At 39.3% G+C, this 17,696-nt stretch overlaps 1 protein-coding gene across 1 annotated transcript in view; it reads left to right on the top strand.

Moving 5' to 3' along the window:
• Positions 1 to 5,516: 5,516 nt before the first annotated feature.
• LOC141833842 (chromatin assembly factor 1 subunit FAS2) overlaps positions 5,517 to 17,696 on the top strand; it is a 37,731-nt gene continuing 25,551 nt past the window's right edge. The window contains exons 1-7 of the mRNA XM_074721345.1: positions 5,517 to 5,681; positions 6,551 to 6,662; positions 13,783 to 13,809; positions 13,914 to 13,986; positions 14,060 to 14,163; positions 14,245 to 14,459; positions 14,550 to 14,652. Of these exons, the coding sequence (XP_074577446.1) occupies positions 5,568 to 5,681; positions 6,551 to 6,662; positions 13,783 to 13,809; positions 13,914 to 13,986; positions 14,060 to 14,163; positions 14,245 to 14,459; positions 14,550 to 14,652 (748 nt within the window). The 5' untranslated portion in view covers positions 5,517 to 5,567. The remainder of the gene's footprint in view (positions 5,682 to 6,550; positions 6,663 to 13,782; positions 13,810 to 13,913; positions 13,987 to 14,059; positions 14,164 to 14,244; positions 14,460 to 14,549; positions 14,653 to 17,696) is intronic.

Here is a 17,696-nt window from a genome sequence, read left to right as displayed (position 1 = left end):
AGGCCTGACGAGGTCGAGTTGGTGTCTTGGTTAGAATCCTCACAAGGTGGTAAACATTGAGAGTAATGGAACAAACATGAATTAGGGATATCACCTAGCATGGATATAAATCCAAAATCCTAAACTTATCCATCTCACCCATAAGTCCCAAGTCAATCTCTCTCTTTTGCTACCACATCCAATCACAATCTTCAACCATTCCGTTTCTTTTAGAGTCTAGACAATTAGCTTCGCAACATCACTATAGCTAATACACAGTCCCTGTGGTTCGATATCTTTATATTACTTGACGACAACTGTATACTTGTGGATGCACATCAGTAGGAAATCTTTGGACGCTTAACATTTGATTAAGAAAACACGTAATGCATCCAGGCGGTGGCGAATAGGGATGTTGCTATTTTGTTGGAACACAGATAGAGTGATCATTCGGGATGTCGTATTGCATGCGGAGGAGGTCGATAGTGGCACTATTGCATGCGGAGATCTGATGTTCATACCAAAGTAGATTAGACACCATTAAAGAACCGTAGCAAGGTAACCACTAAATTGTCACGCCCCGGGAAGGCCGTCCGAAAAATTTCGACAGCATCTCCCCTGTAACTGTGACAATTTCCCTGAATACATACAAAATACTCAGCCACAAGCGGCTGGAAATAGGACTACACGTCCAACAAACTCACAACATACACAATAACAAGACAAAAGGCCTACCCGGTCATACCATCACATCACATGCACAGATAACTAATATGCAACAACGGAAATATAAATGAAGCAGAAAACACAACTACGAAAAACATATATCCCTCGTAACAAATTCGGAATCACCGAATACAATCTAAAACCATAAATCAGTGTCTACAACCATATCAAATACCACAAAATCTAAATACACCAACCATACTAAGTAAAATAACCTTTCGAGGTGAGATGATAGTAGCTGACCAAATCTCCCAGCTTCAAGTACCTATCTGCTACTTGGGGAGAAATAAACAACTCCAGGGTCTGGGTAGTGAGCATTAGATGCTCAGTGGGTACAGGAAGACGTGCATGTCAAGATACATAATAGGAATAAAATAAGAAACAACTAAAACAGCTGGTATAGGATGAGTAGGAAATAACAAGTAACAGGAAACAATATGGATCATGGTAATAATCATGGTATATCAACAGAACAGAATAGGAATAAATCCTACTATACAACAGGTATAGAATAATCAACAGGTATCATGAATCAGAGGTATATCATGGTATATCAACAGGATGATCAAGAATAATTCATACTGTGCAACAGATAAAGAAATCTACATGTATCATGTATGTAATGTCATACAAGTGCAACAGTCATAGCAAGCAAGTACAACAATACACAAACATATGAATAAAGTAAGCTATGTAATAATCCTACCAACAAATGCATGTAATATGCATCAACCAACACAATCAAAATATCTGTCACTGTCCGCACTCGTCGTCCCAGTCACTCTTCCAGAGTTCAGTGAACTGGGGGCCAAACAGGACATACTGCCAGCTCCGACAACTGACCACTATAGATAAGTGGAGAGGGGCAGTGTGGCAGGAAGGCTATGCAGCCAGTCCTGGTCGCACACAACTGTAGTGCAACCTCTTACCTATGTGGCACCACAACACGGTGCAGGTAAGATCCAACAACAACAACTACTACAACTATCATGGATGTATGATAGTCATCCCAACATGTAATAACTACTATAAATCAGCATGTACAACAGGAATCGACTGAGGTCAACATAGATCATGGATACAACACCTATGATTTGCTCAACAGTGGATAAGTCAATCTAAGGTCAACCAGCATATATCAACAACAAGGTATAAGGTATCAACTAGATAACTAGCATGGATAACAAGTGTATCGACAGAATAATGTTAGATCATCTTAAGGTTAACTAGAAAGTATCAAGCAACGAGTATCAACAGTATCAACTGGATAAATAGTACAAGAAGCAATAGTATCAACATGGCAGATATCAACAACAAAAGATCATGCACTACATAAAGTCTGTATTGACCAAGTACAGGGTACCCACCTGATCGATCGATCGACGATAACTAGAACCCCCAGAAATAGGCTCACTCCGTATAATAGGACCAATAAAGATCAAGATCCTGCAATAAATGATAATACAATATTTACTAACAAACTAATCCTATTACAAATAAATAGGACAATAACAATCAAACTCAAATTATTGGAACTTACAAAATTTCTGATTAGCTTAGCCTTGAATAAATCAAAGCAAGCCTAAAAACAGAACTTCTGTTGTTTTAATTTTATCCAACTAAACTCATCTATCAACCAAGTATCAACATAATCCAACTATTACTTGATCAACCTAATCCAACCTTAATATAGGTCAATTCATCACCAATTTCACTTCTACCATGATCAACCAACAGTAATCACATTCAACCCATCTAACAGATTCACCACCAAATCATCAAACTCACAAATCCATTTAATTGACCTAGCATAATCACCATCCATAGCTAATCAATACCATCACATTAAAATTCACAAGAAACTCACCTTCGGATGGATCAATTGCCCTAGATCTCCAGCTAGCTTAGGTTCAACTCCTTCCTTTTTCCCCTTGCTGCCGAAAATCCAACCAACACTCCTTTAAATCGGCACTGCACAGTGGGTTGTGGAAATAGAAAGAACTCAAGATCCAACCAAATCCAACTCAAGAAATCAAATCAACCAAGACTTAGCTAAGAATCCCTTACCAAAGCCCTAGATCCGTTCGATTCCCTTCTTCCTTTCTCTTCCTTTCTTCTTCCTTGCGGCTGGAAACACCGCAATCCTACCGATACGAACAAATCGCAACCACCAGCTGAGAAAAACAAGATCTAACTCAAGAAAATCCTAGATCCAAGCTTAAACCAAGCACAAACCGAAAATCAAGCTTCGATTCTTACCGATCGGCCTCTTTTCTTCGGTTCGTCGTCGCTACAGCCGCCCGATCCGAGCTCCCTCCGACGAGAATCCAGCTCCTCCGGTGAGATCCAGCCCAATCGACTCCCCTCCGATCGCCGACTGTCCCTCCTTGACTCCCAGCTCCTGCGTCGGCCAGCGCCTGCTCCACTTCGGTGGCAAGAAGAGGAAGAAACAGAGGACGCGCGATCGGGAGAACGCAAGGAGAAGGAAATCGCGATCTGGAATGCTACAGGAATCTGAATGAAACTAACCTGCTCTGATACCACTAAATTGTCACACTCTGGGAAGGCCGTCCGAAAAATTTCGGCAGCATCTCCCTAGTAACTGTGACAATTCCCCTAATACAAACATGCATACACAGCCACAGGCGGCTGGAAATAGGACTACATGTCCAATACTCATCACAGATACACAATAAGAAGATAAAAGGTCTACTCGGCCATATCATCACATCACATGCACAGATAACAAATATACAACAACGAAAATATGCACGAAGCGGAAAACACAACTACGAAAAATATATATCCCTCGTAACAAATCCGGAATCTCCGAATACAATTCAAAACCATGAATAAATGTCTACAACCATATCGAATACCATAAAATCCAAATACACCAACCATACTAAGTAAAACAACCTCCCGAGGTGAGATGACAGTAGCTAACCGAATCTCCCAGCTCCAAGTACCTATCTGCTACCTGGGGAGAAATAAACAACCCCAGGGTCTGGGTAGTGAGCATTAGATGCTCAGTGGGTACAGGAAGAAGTGCATGTCAAGATACATAGCAGGAATAAAATAAGAAACAACTAGAATGGTTGGTATAAGTAGGAAATAACAAGTAACAGGAAACAATATGGATCATGGTAATAATTATGGTATATCAACAGAACAGAATAGGAATAAATCCTACTATACAACAGGTATAGAATAATCAACAGGTATCATGAATCAGAGGTATATCATGGTATATCAACAGGGTGATCAAGAATAAGTCATACTGTGCAACAAATAAAGAAATCTACATGTATCATGTATGTAATGTCATACAAGTGCAACAGTCATAGCAAGCAAGTGCAACAATCCACAAGCATATGAATAAAGTAAGCTATGTAATAATCCTACCAACAAATGCATGTAATATGCATCAACCAACACAATCAAAATATCTGTCACTGTCCGCACTCGTCGTCCCAGTCACTCTCCCAGAGCTCAGTGAACTGGGGGCCAAACAGGACATACTGCCAGCTCTGACAACTGACCACTATAGATAAGTGGGGAGGGGCAGTGTGGCAAGAGCTGGCAGTATGTCCTGTTTGACAGGAAGAAAGGGAATGTGAGCGCAGGACGACGAAAGCACCGTAGCAGGGTAAGCACTAGAAGCAAACACGATGGAAGAATAAAGACTTCTCTTCAGGCCTTGTAACAAGGAAAAAGAACCAAATTGGTATCACAGGTATCCGTCCGATTGAAGCGGTTATCGATTAACGGTTGTGTTTGTCTCGCACGATACCATTAGGTGATTGGTCCCTCAACCTTCTGACGCTTCACTCTTGCGCCTGAGCAATACTGGCGCTGACATCGACACGTGGCAGTCCGACATCAGGAATTGCTCGTACAGATCTCACACTAGTAAAGCACGTCGACGTCATTAAATGTTGTGACACTTGATTTCCCAGAGAAAGTGCATGTCCACACATCTGCTAATTAAAGCGATAAGATTGCATCGGGACTCGGAGCGAACACTTGAATTAGCCAGCGTCTAGACCTTTACAAACATGATCCAATTTGGTTAACCGAGCATTACCCATTGAGGATCATAAGAATTTCCCGGCCTCCTCTACCTATAGCTCGATTTCTTCTAATAGTCTCATGCATCAACGGTATAGCCATAGGGTCTGAAGCTCTCTCAACCTCCCTCGACGAAAGTTCAGACAGAGCAGGGTTGCAACATGATGACAAGGTCCATACACATAAGGGATTCAAAGTTTATATTACATTGTTTTAGCACAATGAAGACAGAGCAAAACGAAGTCTATACACATAAGGAAGTAGAAGTAGTGGGTTCCTAGTTGTCGTCCGGATTTGGCTGCGGGGGTGGAGTTGGAGCAAGACTGACTGGCCAAGCTCACGTTCAAGCTCCTCATCGAATCGCCGGGTTGTGCCGATAACTTTGACCAGGCTTCGATAGAGCCCCCGAGCTACGTCAACGGCCTCCACAACCTCTCCTTTGAGCCACTGTACCTTGCCCCTGGCCTCCGCCAGCTCTTGCTCCAGCCTCCTGCTCCTCGCATTCGCTTCTTCCCTTTCCAGCTCGGATCTCACCACCTGGCCATAAGATATGGTGGCCAACAACACATTGTTGGTGCAATCTTACCCCAAGTGATTTGGATTTTAATGTTTTGCTAAAATGAGTTTAAGTTAGGAATGATGGTCCTTCCGATTTTTACAAAAAAAAAAAATTGATCTATTTTTAAAAGATAACATTTAAAGGGTTGCTCTATTCAGGACTGTATCACATTTTCAAACCCTAATACGAAGGATCGGAAGGAAGAAGCTGCCCGACGCAGTTATAGACAAGGATGCGTGGAGGGACGGTACAGGTCAACTGGCATGACACTCAGCCGGTTCTGACCCTAGATTTCCACCCCCGCACTGGGGTACTCGCCACTGGCGGCGCCGACCACGATATCAAGGTCCTGATCTTCTACTCTTTCCGTCGATCCTCCATCTGGATGTGCTAAAGCTGCTACTTTGTGCATTTCCGAGGAGGATTCAATAATTCTCGGCATCCCCCTGTCACAGTAGCTTCGTGCTCTAAAATGCGGTTTTTGACGTATTCCTGTCCTTTGTTTAATTTAAGGACAAAAGCGTTAGTTCTGGTTAATTCACAGTCAAGTAGTTTATAATTCCTTGTCTTTTTCCTGTGAAATTGATCAAAATTGGAATCTCTTCCTGCTTTTTTGATGATACTGTACCATTTCTCATGCAAAATTGTTTTGCTCCTAGTCTTTGGTAACTGTATGCCAGCAATTTTTCAACAAAATGAGATACTGCTACCTTCTTTGTGGTTTCAGCTGGGGAACACACAAGAAGACTACCACCATCCATTTTCTTTCACTTCTTAAGCTATTTCTCCACATCTGAGCCTGAAAGCTTGCAGCTTTGGGGTGTGCACTTGGATACAAACGCTGTTGGTCAGTTATTGCTTGGTAATAACTAATGTTTCTGTTTGTTATCCCCCACTGTTAGTGGTTGATGCGAGACCCTAAGGCTAGATTTGTTGAACACGTGGTTTGCCTTATGGTTTTTAAAAATATCTTAAGTGCCTTATGATGAGTTTTTATCTTCAAGAAGTACTACTTGTATCACCTTGAGTACATCTCTTTCAAAGTGAATTACCAAAGAAACTGACACACCTACAGTATCCACAACATGATAAGCTTTGTACCTTTTTGTGATTTTTTTTGTCTGTAGTGTTTAATATTTATGAATTGAAACTCTTGTATTTTGAATGCTATTCTAATATTTGTTTTGCAATTTATTGAAATACTAATGACTACAGCTGTGGCTTCTGAAATCGGGTGAATCAGAAAAGCAACTTCCAACTGTTTTATATCAGAACAGTCTTTCGTACCACTGTACAGCTGTCAATGTGTTGCGGTTCTCTCCTTCTGGTAATAAATCATTGATGGCATATCAATTGTTTGTTATTGAAGCAACTTTCAATCATTCATAGGGTCTATCAAACTGCCATTTGACTTATAAAATGCTGGTTAGAAGTGTTGGACCTATGTGCAAATATGTATCTGATACAGGTATACTTGTGATATTATGTGATATCAATAACATCTATATATGGTACTGGGGGATACCTAGGGTTATTCATCAAGGAATGATTTCCCCAAAGTAATGTCGTATTAGAGCCGCCATTCTTTCTCACATAACTTTACTTCGGATCATCTTCTCAATATCTCCATCTATATGAACTCCCTTCATGGACGTTCTTCTCTTCTCCCTTTTCTCATGTGCATTATATTCTTCTCTTTTTATGCATCTTGTGCTTTCTTCATGAGTGTCCTGCCCACCCACAAGCTCTTGCGGATTAAATTGGTGACATGTGCAATCTGTAATTGTCTAGTCCGTCTGTCTATAATGATGAGCATATATCTATTTGCCTATGACACCTGTAAATGTTGCTCCTATTTGACATCCTTTGTGCACAGTCTTGCATTCTCTGCACACATCCCTGCAAAGTCTTATATTTTTTGTGTAGTTTGACTTGTTCTGCAAGCATCCACAGTAGTCAATCACACCAAATTGTTTCTCTGCCCACAACAACAATACTCTAAAGCCCTAGAGTCCCAGTGAACAACTCAAATTTAAGAAAGCTCTCAAATGTTAGAATCGTCATCTTCTACATCCCCAACGCCTCTGATTGTGACCTTTAGTCTTTTAGAATCCATGTTGATTACCACCGAGAAGTTGAATGGAATGAAGTATTCTTCGTGGGCTGTAATTGTTTGTGTGGGTTATGGGTTAAGGGAAGTTGGATCATCTCACTACATGAGAAATTGATATTCTAGAGCCTGTATGGGCCATGCGGGAGCAAACTAATGTGCAGTTTCATGCCTTGTGGTGGTCTATTAATAGCTTGATGACTATTTTTTGATGTTACTTCTTGTGTTACGAGACTTTGACACGGGCTCAAGCATTGGATATGGGTGACATCTCTCAAGCTTATGACGTGATTGGTAGTCTATTTCTTACCATGGGACACTAAGATGACCTCTCCTGCAATTCACGTTTAGACTATCACAACCCATTTTAAAGACATATTATTGATCATTTTGGATGTTTGAGACATAAGTGACCATTTCAATAAGCTGCTAGTTATAATATCTCTTCATATGGTTATATGAACTACTAGTGAAGTCTTAGATTTTGGGTGGCTCCTTGAATATTGCAAGCCTCTACTACAACTTCGCCATTAGTTGATCTTGTTGTTGATCGTTTTGCTTTGGTCTACTTGACCTTTAGAGGGGCTGGGTGGTGGTGGTGGGCGTGGGGACAAGAAGGTTGATGAAGGGGTAGAGGTGCTAGGTTTGGCCAAAATAGGATTAACTATACCTGCTGCGGTAGACTTGGACATATCAAAGATACTTGTTATGTGCTTCATGGATATTCTACTAGCTGCTTGTCTCACATTGCACAAGTTGCTTAGACTGATAGTGTGTCCACTACTATGGCTCCATAATCATACTTGACAAATCTCGAAATTTGATCTTATCTTTTAGTTAGGGAAGTGTATTCTTCTTATTGTATATGTGGATGATATTATCATTATGGGTGATGATTCCATTGGAATTGCACAATTGAAGGCTTATCTTTATCAACACATCTAGAATAAGGACATAGGTGTCCTCAAGTATTTTCATGACATAAAGGTGGTTCACTCGAAATAAGGTATCTATATCTTTCTCAGTGCAATTATGTATTTGATATGCTTGAGTTGGTTTAGATTTTAGGGATTTAGCTAATAGATACTCTTATGGATTATAGTGGTAGGAAGACTAAGACAGGGATGTTAGATTTGAGGGGTGTCCTAAGGCTACGGTTATACTATTTATTGGATAAATAATAATTCACTATTCGAGTGCACATTTTCTATGTGTTTGATTGTATCTTAAACTTAATTACTGAATATCTGCAATACGATTCATAGCATGAGAGAATTTATGATTGAATCACAATTAGTGAGCATCTCTACATGTGTAATTATGAATGTATTTAAAATTATCCCTAGTCGAGGAATTGATGAGCACGGACGTTATCAATTTTGTTGAGACTAGCACGTTTTGAACTCTTTGGTTAATCAAACAGCTGATCTTGTTGACTGGAGACATTGGATGTTGAGAGTTAAACGTGGATGCTAATTAAAGGTAACTAGTTTATTGGAGTGACCTACCGTGAGACTTCATATCGTTTTATACATATGCCAATGAAGATCTCAGTGCAGCTTAAGTGTGAATTTTCTTTAACTTGCAGTATTTAAGTTACCTTAGTCATGGAAGCTTATACTTTAACATCTTAAGTAAATATCTTTGAAGAGGTGTGGACCTAGGATGATTGAGTATAAGTGGAAGCGCCTGAAGGTGTTTGAATAACCCACAGAGGATTCGCCGCTCTTTGAAAAAAAGAAGACGTATACCCTACGATCGCTTATCAGGATTGTTACTAAAAGTCTTTGGCCAAAATATTACATGTCAAGAATATGATAATCTTGGATACATGTATAAGAAATTTGAATCCACAGGACAAGAAAATTAGTTTGGATTAGGTGTGACATAGTCAGTCTAGTGGGGACTGACATACATAGATCATATCTTGAACCAAGCAAGTGTAAGACAGTGAAAGAAATGAGACACGTCTCATTGTAGCTACTGAAGGGTTTAGAAGATGTTCTGGAATCAATCATTGATTTTTCAGTCAATTGGGGATCATGATGTATTACTAGGTGTCACTTATGATCGTTTCGTAATTAATGGTTAATTACGGGCGACCAACATAATCGGGAACCTATTGGGTCATACACATTACAAGTTCTCCGAAGGACTTAAAACGAATTTGAGGATTAGATTCTCAGATTGAGAGAAATAAAGTTTGGTTGGACCGAACAAAGGATAAAATGATAGAATTCGTCTTATAAAGATGAAATGAATGAAACCGATTTCGTTTAAATCAAAGGTCGTTTAGTTCAATAACTAAATGATTCAATTTTGAACTAAATTGAACCAACTTGATTTGGTTCATGATGGAAGATATTTGGGTAAAATAGAAGAGATGAGGAGCTTCGTCTTGTGAAGACGAAATGAACAAAATTGGTTTAGGTCAAATTTGAGGTTGTTTGGTTAGTGAACCAAGCGACTTAGGTCTAAACCAAACTTAAACTTGGTTCGCTACAATAACTGCTCGGTCTGATTTGGTTTATTTCCTTATTCCGGTTTAACCCAAACGATCCCGGTTTAAAAAGCACTGTAGCTTCTCAAAAACCTACGGATCACGATTTTTCTATTCATCCTCTTCTCCAAGCGCGTGGCGTCGATACTTCCTCCCCATCAGGCCGCGATTGAGTCTCTCATCCGGTCGCAATCGAGCCTCCCGTACGGCCGCGTTCGAGCCTCTTGTTCGGCCGCGATCTAGGCCTCCCCGTCGGCTGCGATCCTGCCTCCGTCAGGTTGCGATCGAGCCTCCCGTCCGGTCGCGATTGAGCCTCCCCGCCGGTTACGATCCCGCTTCCGTCTGATCGCGATCTGAGCCTCCCCGCCAACCGCGATCCTACCTCCGTCTGGTCGCGCCTCTGAGTGTCGGCAATTGCGCGTCCCTGCTCGATCATGATTTTCCCTACTAAGGATCGAGTTTCTTCTTTTTCTCCTCCCCAGTTCTCTTTGCTGGGCATGAGGGAGAGCGTGAAGGAGAAGGTCTACTGGTGCACCCTTTCACTCCCGATCTTCTCCGGCGTGCTTGTTTACTCGACTCGGCATTGAGCTCGGCATTGGGACATTAGTCGGCATACGCAGGAGACCCTGTTGCAAGTTCTTGTATTAGGTTTTATCATTGTCGCCAATTGGGAGAGAAAGCATTAGTCGGCATTGGACGCCAATAGGAGACCCTGTTTTGGCTGCGTGGGAGAAGAGGGAGAACACTATCGGATTGTATTAGGTTTTATCATCGGAACTCTGAGTAGTCACCGAAAATTATTTCTGATCATTGGACAGTTTATTCGGATGTTGCCAATCAATCTCGGTCATCTGAAGACCAACAACCATCTCTACGAAAATTTGTGAAGTTTTGAAGATCATTCCATCAATGTCGGAAAGGTTCCGGTTATTTGCCTTAAATTGGCGGTCAAAGGTTGACCACCGAAAATTACACCAGGAATACGATTTTCGGTGATAGTTAGAAAATCTTGAAAAATGGTCGCGACAAACGTTGTTGCATGGTTTCCGGAATCAAATTTTCTCTCGAATCGATTGTTATCGATCATCGGCTAATACCGAAGATGATAACGCAACTCGTGGCTTTGTAAGTCGACCAGATGAGAGCTTGGCGTGGATCACCAGTAGAGGCGGGACTTCGAGAAGGACCGCTCGATTGATGCCAACTTTGTTCAACGTCATCAATGAGGTATGCATTGAATAATTTGTTATTCCGAAAATTTTAATTTTCAGTCATGTCTTGTACTCTGTTATTTTCTGTCTATGCATGCGTGTGTTGTGATAATTAGGTGTAATTATTTGTATGTTTCCGCTGTGCACGTTTGCGAAACGTGTAAACATACCCATTGCACCGGGATGATCCTAACAGTGGTATCAGAGCTTGATAGTGCAAGGCAAACGCGTAAAATGGTTTTGCGCGTCGTGGTTAGTCGTAAATTAAATTAGGGAAATTTTATAATTTAATTTAGAATTTCTAATTATAGAAATTTCCTAATTGGTTAGAAGATTTCGTATTAGGAAAATTATTTCCTAATCAATTAGATTTTCTTAATTAAGATTTTTTTCTAAAAGAAAATATTATGGTTTAATTTAGAATTTCTAATTATAGAAATTTTTAATTTATTAAGAAATTCAAATTAGAAAATTTGTTTCTTAATTAATTAGATTTTCTTAAATTAAAGATTATATTTTCTAAAATAAAGTATATGATTAGATATCAAAATTTATTTCCTAATCTAATTAAAAAATTTTAATTTGTGAAATCAGATTCTTAACCATATTTTATTAAATAAGATTTACAATAATTATGGCTGTAAGTAGTCATAATTAGTTGTATTAATTATGTCATACCATGTCATTTGTCATAATTAGTTGCATTAATTATGTCATGCCATTTATTGTAATGTCATGTAGATAATTTCGTTATTTGCATGAAAAGAGGATGAGATCTGAAAATCCCTTACAAATAATTAAAGCTAACACCTCCCGCTAATATGGTTAGAATCAGAGTTTAAATTTTTGTTTGGGTTGTTGGACTCTCTTCAAGTCCGGCCTGAAATTAAACATGCTCGAACCATCGAGATATAATCTCATGATTAACGAGCTGATTTTAACTTGAAGTGTTGATTTGTTGGATTCTCTCCAAGGTTAATGTGGATAAAAGTGAAATTGACTGTTATACATATGATGTATATGTGTTAATGCGTTAATGACCTGATGTTTATGTGAATATTCAATTAGTTGATAGCATAATGTGATAGTTATGTATACGGGATACATAATCGGTATATGATACCTACCATTGTAGCTAAGAATGATTTATTAGACTTTCTCCAAGGTTGTTTTTATCTATAAGTGAATATCAACCTATTTGGAGAGTACCTACAATCTCCCGAATTTAGAGTAAAACCTCCTGAATTCGTAAAATAAATGAGATTAATTAATATATGTAAATTGTTTACAAAATCATTTCTTTTATATACTTGATTGTATTTCTAGATTTAATTAATTACGCATGCTATCTTTTATTGCACATAATTTAGGATACTAACTCGACTGACTTTAACTCTTAGGCCTGGTAATCCGAAATTGTAAGTTTTATTTAAAGTCCAAAAAAGGAAAGTGTTGGAACTAGCGTTGAATAATTTGAGAATTTAACTCTTAGGACTGCTAACTAAACTCATTAAGAGGAACTAGCGTTGGATATATTGTAACAACTTGGAATTTTATAATGTATTCAAACCAATTTGAGGGATAGTGTTGGAACCTATGTGTAAATATGTATCTCATAGGGTTATTTTTCTAATGTTACATGATATCAATAACATTTATATAAGGTAGTTGGGGCTACCAACTTTTATTCATTGAGGAATAATTTTCTATGTAACAAAAAGTTTTAAGTTTGTTTATGACAACCTATGATGTCTGAGACCAGATTACCTTTCTAGTCAACTAACTTATTGTTTGTGTTTCTTGTTTGAGATGGAGCGATTCAGCAATCATGGAATACTGTTTATTTCATTAAACATAATCTGTGCTCCTCGTTTCATATTTGAAGTGGTTCAATAGATACCAGCAGATTAACCTGACTAACGCAGACATTTGCATCTTTTTTCAGTTGTTCACTTAAAAATGTGACCTATTCTAAGCTTGTTAATGAGTTATTTTCCCCATTCTTGTACTCTCTTATTGATTGTTAATAAATACTTGTGGCTAAATCCACAAAAACTTTTCAAGGTGATTACAATTATCTTCTTTGCATTATCTCTATTTGGCAGGGTTTTATTTTTGCATGTGCTATATCAGAAGTTGCATTATAGATTGTTTAACTATAGATATCTTTTGTCATCCTTATTGCCTTCAGTAGCATTTGTGTCTAGGCACCATCTCATGATTATTTTTATTCTGTAATGTGTGGCATGTAGTCCCAAGGAATAAAGAAGGAATTCATCTGAATGAAACTCACCGTCTATTTTAATTTATTTTATTTACATGATCATTTTAATTGTCTTAGACAAACATCTGGCACATTTCCTGGTGCTTCAGTACAATTTTCAGTATTTTTTTAATGCATAATTAAACATTTATGTAAATTATTTTGCTCTGATATCTTCTTGGGAATCAGTTTCTGAAGGAAATTGAAGTACAACATTTTGACATAGACTAATTTACGGGAAAAAAGTAATTGCTTATTTGAGCATTAATTTTCTACGATTTCAGCTCTGATTATCCATTGTCGATACAGATTCTCTCAAGTTGATTCTATAAACATAGTAAAAGTTATTGTGGATTTTTGCAGGGGATTACATTGCATCAGGTGCTGATGGTATGCGTCTTCCATTTGTTCAATTAGTTGCTTGATTTAAATCATCTGACTTTCACTATTTATGGATACTGTTAGTTGTCTATGCACATCTTTTGGATTTGCAGGAGGTGAGCTGGTTATTTGGAAGCTACACCTGACGGACGATATTCAATCTTGGAAAGTGCACAAGACATTATTGTAGGCCTTCTAGAAAAAAGTTTTCCATCATAGCTGAAATTTGTTGTGGTCCTAATATTAATGTTCTAATCAGATTTCATCGGAAAGATGTTCTTGACCTTGAGTGGTCTCCTGATGGAGAAAGTTTGATTTCTGGTTCAGTTGATAATTCTTGCATAATATGGGATGTTAATAAAGGTTTGTCACAGTTAGTTGCCTAAACTTCTTTCACTTCACCGTTTGGACAGTCATTGGAATAAATGTGCTCCAATAACTTAGGGTCGGTTAGTCAAATGCTGGATGCACATTTGCATTATGTTCAAGGTGTTGCTTGGGATCCTTTGGGCCATTATGTTGCTTCTCTTAGTTCTGATCGGACTTGTCGGATTTATGCTAATAGGACTCAGAGTAAACATAAGGGAAGTGAGAAACTGAATTATGTCTGCCAGCATGTTCTCACAAAATCAGATCCACAAAACATTGATGATTCCAAGGTTAGTAAGTTGGAAATTGATTTGGTTAACCATATTGCAGATTATAAACCATACTAATAGGTGTCTATTTATTTGTTGATTGATTTTCAGTCTATCTCAGCAAAATCTCATCTATTTCATGATGAAACATTACCATCCTTCTTCAGAAGGTTGTCATGGTCTCCTGATGGAACCTTTTTAATAGTACCTGCAGGTATAAATGTAAATAGTCTTTCATAGTTTTTGTTATTTGTTCCATTACTTTGCTTCCTTTCCTCTATTTAAAATTTATTTTATTCTTAATGTTATATATTATTATAATTATTTTTGGTAACAGCCTCTATGGCAGTTACCAATCATCTAAAACCTGGAAACCATGTGTTCACTCTTCGGAGAAGACTCCTAAAGATTCACTAGATATTGTGTGGAACTTCATGTTGAGTTGCTGGGAATGCTGAGATAACATCAACATCCTTGACTTTGTAGTCAAAGAGTATGATGACTCAATTTCTAGCGAGATTTAAAGTATCTGTGTCCTAATCAGTTTAGGTTTCAGGCTAGAACAAGTTCCATACAGGTGCCGTCCTATGCTGATGCATACTACAGGCTGATATTTGATCAACCATGCCTACCTAGGATCAATAATGAAGAAGAGGAAGGAGGATGAGTCGAAGGTTCCAAGCTGGTAGCAACAACAACATTAAGAACATTAATTTATTATTCAAAAGTATTATAACTTAGATTGTGATGTTTGATACTCAGGCAAGACAACTAAAGTGGTGAAAATCTGCCGACGCATCGAAGATCGGCGATGAAGCTTCCTCTTGTTACGTGTCCAGACTTGCATGGATCAACATGTGTTAGAAGGCGAAAATCTGCTGCTGCATTGAAGATCGGCGACGAAGCTTCCTCTCGTGATGTGGTCGGACTTGCATGGATCAACATGTGTTAAAAGGCGCCGGGAGTCATTCCTGCAAGACCTCTCGAATGCTTAAGTCATCATGGGCTTATGAAAGGAAGAAATGAAGAAAAAGAAAGCTAGAGTTGATTACCAAGTTATCATGTTCATACCATTTACTTTAATATTTATAGGAGATTATTGTCCCAAACCCTAACAGGTTATTAGATTTTAGGGTTGCGGGTCGTGTGTGGATCATACCTAATTTTGATCTAGAGCAGGGTTACGTGTGTTGGGTTTGTCGAAGTGGAGCTAACCATGTAAGCTGAGCTTGTTGCGCTGAAAGGGGTTATTAGCTAAGGTATCAGTAATCCCCCTTCAAATCGAACTGAGGAGCAAAATCAAATGAAATCAGCCTCAAGGGACTTAGGATGCCGTCCTACGTACGGAGCATAAGATGCTTGGGCTACTGAGCTAGAGAGACTCGGGTCCCACAATGTTGTAGGATTGAGGTGAGCGCTAGAAAGTGGGGGTGAATAACACGTTTGTCGTTTTTTCACAAGTTCGTAAAAACCACATAAAACTAGAGTTACGAAATGTAACGGAAAGAAAATGTTGACACTTTTGATTACTTGGTTTACAACCACAGGTTGCTACTCGAAGGTTCATAGTCCTTGATCGTTTCCAACGGATAATTTACTATGAAACTCTCCTCTTGCGAGATAGAGTTTTTGCTTTTACAAAATGTTAGGAACGGTAAACTTTTATTGTCCTAAAGATTTAAGTACAAGCAAAAGCTTAATGATTTTACCGACTAAAAAGTACAAGATTGACGTAGGAGTCGATGCAGCTTCTCAGCATTACGACGACATCTTGGATGTGTTGGTCGCGCGCAGAACGGTTGTCGTTTGTTGCGTATATGTCTCCTAAGGTTTCCCCTACTTATATAAGCCGATCCGGATGCTTGGAACTCCTTCCGGGCGCCTCCACATCATCTCGTTGATCCGCTTTCGACATTGACTCGGTATCTTCCGGGCGCCTGTATCTCTTTTGAGCACCTGAATGCTGATGCGGAGGTTGTCGGATCAATTTTGACTCCGCTGCGCCTTATTCATATTGGAGCGCTTGGAGCCTTTTCGGGTGCCTGGAGGCTGAGGTGTTTTGACCACTGGGAATGTATCACCTCATCCGCCTCGTTGGCTCGATCCGCTAATGTCTGGGCGCCTATATCCCTTCAGGGCCCCTGGACAGTCCGATCGCCCGGAACCCAAAGTTTCGGTCTCTTATTTCCTACGTTACAAAGTTAGTCCAGAACAAATAATACAGGAAAAATGACAGTTTTACAGCTATTTGATCTTGACTTTTAGGTTTCCTGTGAAATTCTAGGTCAGATCGACGCCTACTATTCCCTTCTAGGGAGCACGTCCTCATCCATTCATCTCGGGAGAATTTACCTTTGGCACTTCGGTCCTCTAGACCTGTTAGACTTTTGCTCAGCATCTGACCCTCGGTCTCCGAAACTTTCACTGCTAGACATTCGGTCCTCCAGACCTGCTTAGACTTTCCCGCCTGGTGTTCTAATCTGCTAAGTCTTCCTACCAGTCCTCCAATTAGGATTTCCTTGCCCAGTTCTCCAGACTAGGACTTCCTTGCCCAGTTTTCTAGACAGGACTTCCTTTGCTTAGTTGCAATTAGAACTTTTCTATGCTATGCATACTTAGTTCAGCTCATCAGCAAATTTCACAAACTTAACTTGAACCTTTTGCCATTATCAAAACCTTGATTCGATCATTAGGTGCTCCCTACACCAACACATGTAAGCTGAGCTTGTTGCGCTGAAAGGGGGTTATTATCTAGGGTATCACTAATTCCCTTGAAATCGAATTGAGGAGCAGAGTCAAATGAAGTCAGTCTCAAGGAGACCCGGGATGCCATCTTACATACGAAACATAAGATGCTTGGGCTACTGAGCTAGAGCGACTTGGGTTGTTTTGATCGAGTTAGGGGGAGAATAATAAAAAAAAGTTTGTATAACTCAATCTTGTAACTCGGGTAGAACAACGAGATTGGGGAGAGAATAATAGAAGACCAAGCTTGATCCCTCGACTCGAATGCCCCATGAAGTCAAGGAGAGAATATAAGAAGATGAGACTCAATCCCTTTACTCGAATGACTCGTAAGTCAAGGAGAGAATAATAGAAACCTAAGCTCGATCCCTTGACTCAGATGACCCGCGAAGTCGGGGAAAGAATATAAGAAGACTGAGCTCGATCTTGCGACCTAGAAATCCAATGAAGTTGGGGAGAGAATATAAGAAGATCGGGTTGATCTCGTTGAGGTCGAGGAGAGTGTAATAAAAG

The sequence above is a fragment of the Curcuma longa genome, chromosome 1 (genome assembly GCF_044706935.1).
Source record: "Curcuma longa cultivar G26 ecotype Majalengka, Jawa Barat chromosome 1, ITB_CL_G26_1.1, whole genome shotgun sequence".
NCBI lineage: Eukaryota > Viridiplantae > Streptophyta > Magnoliopsida > Zingiberales > Zingiberaceae > Curcuma > Curcuma longa.
The sequence above is the reverse complement of the archived record's forward strand: the minus strand, read 5'-3'. Positions and strand labels throughout refer to the sequence as shown.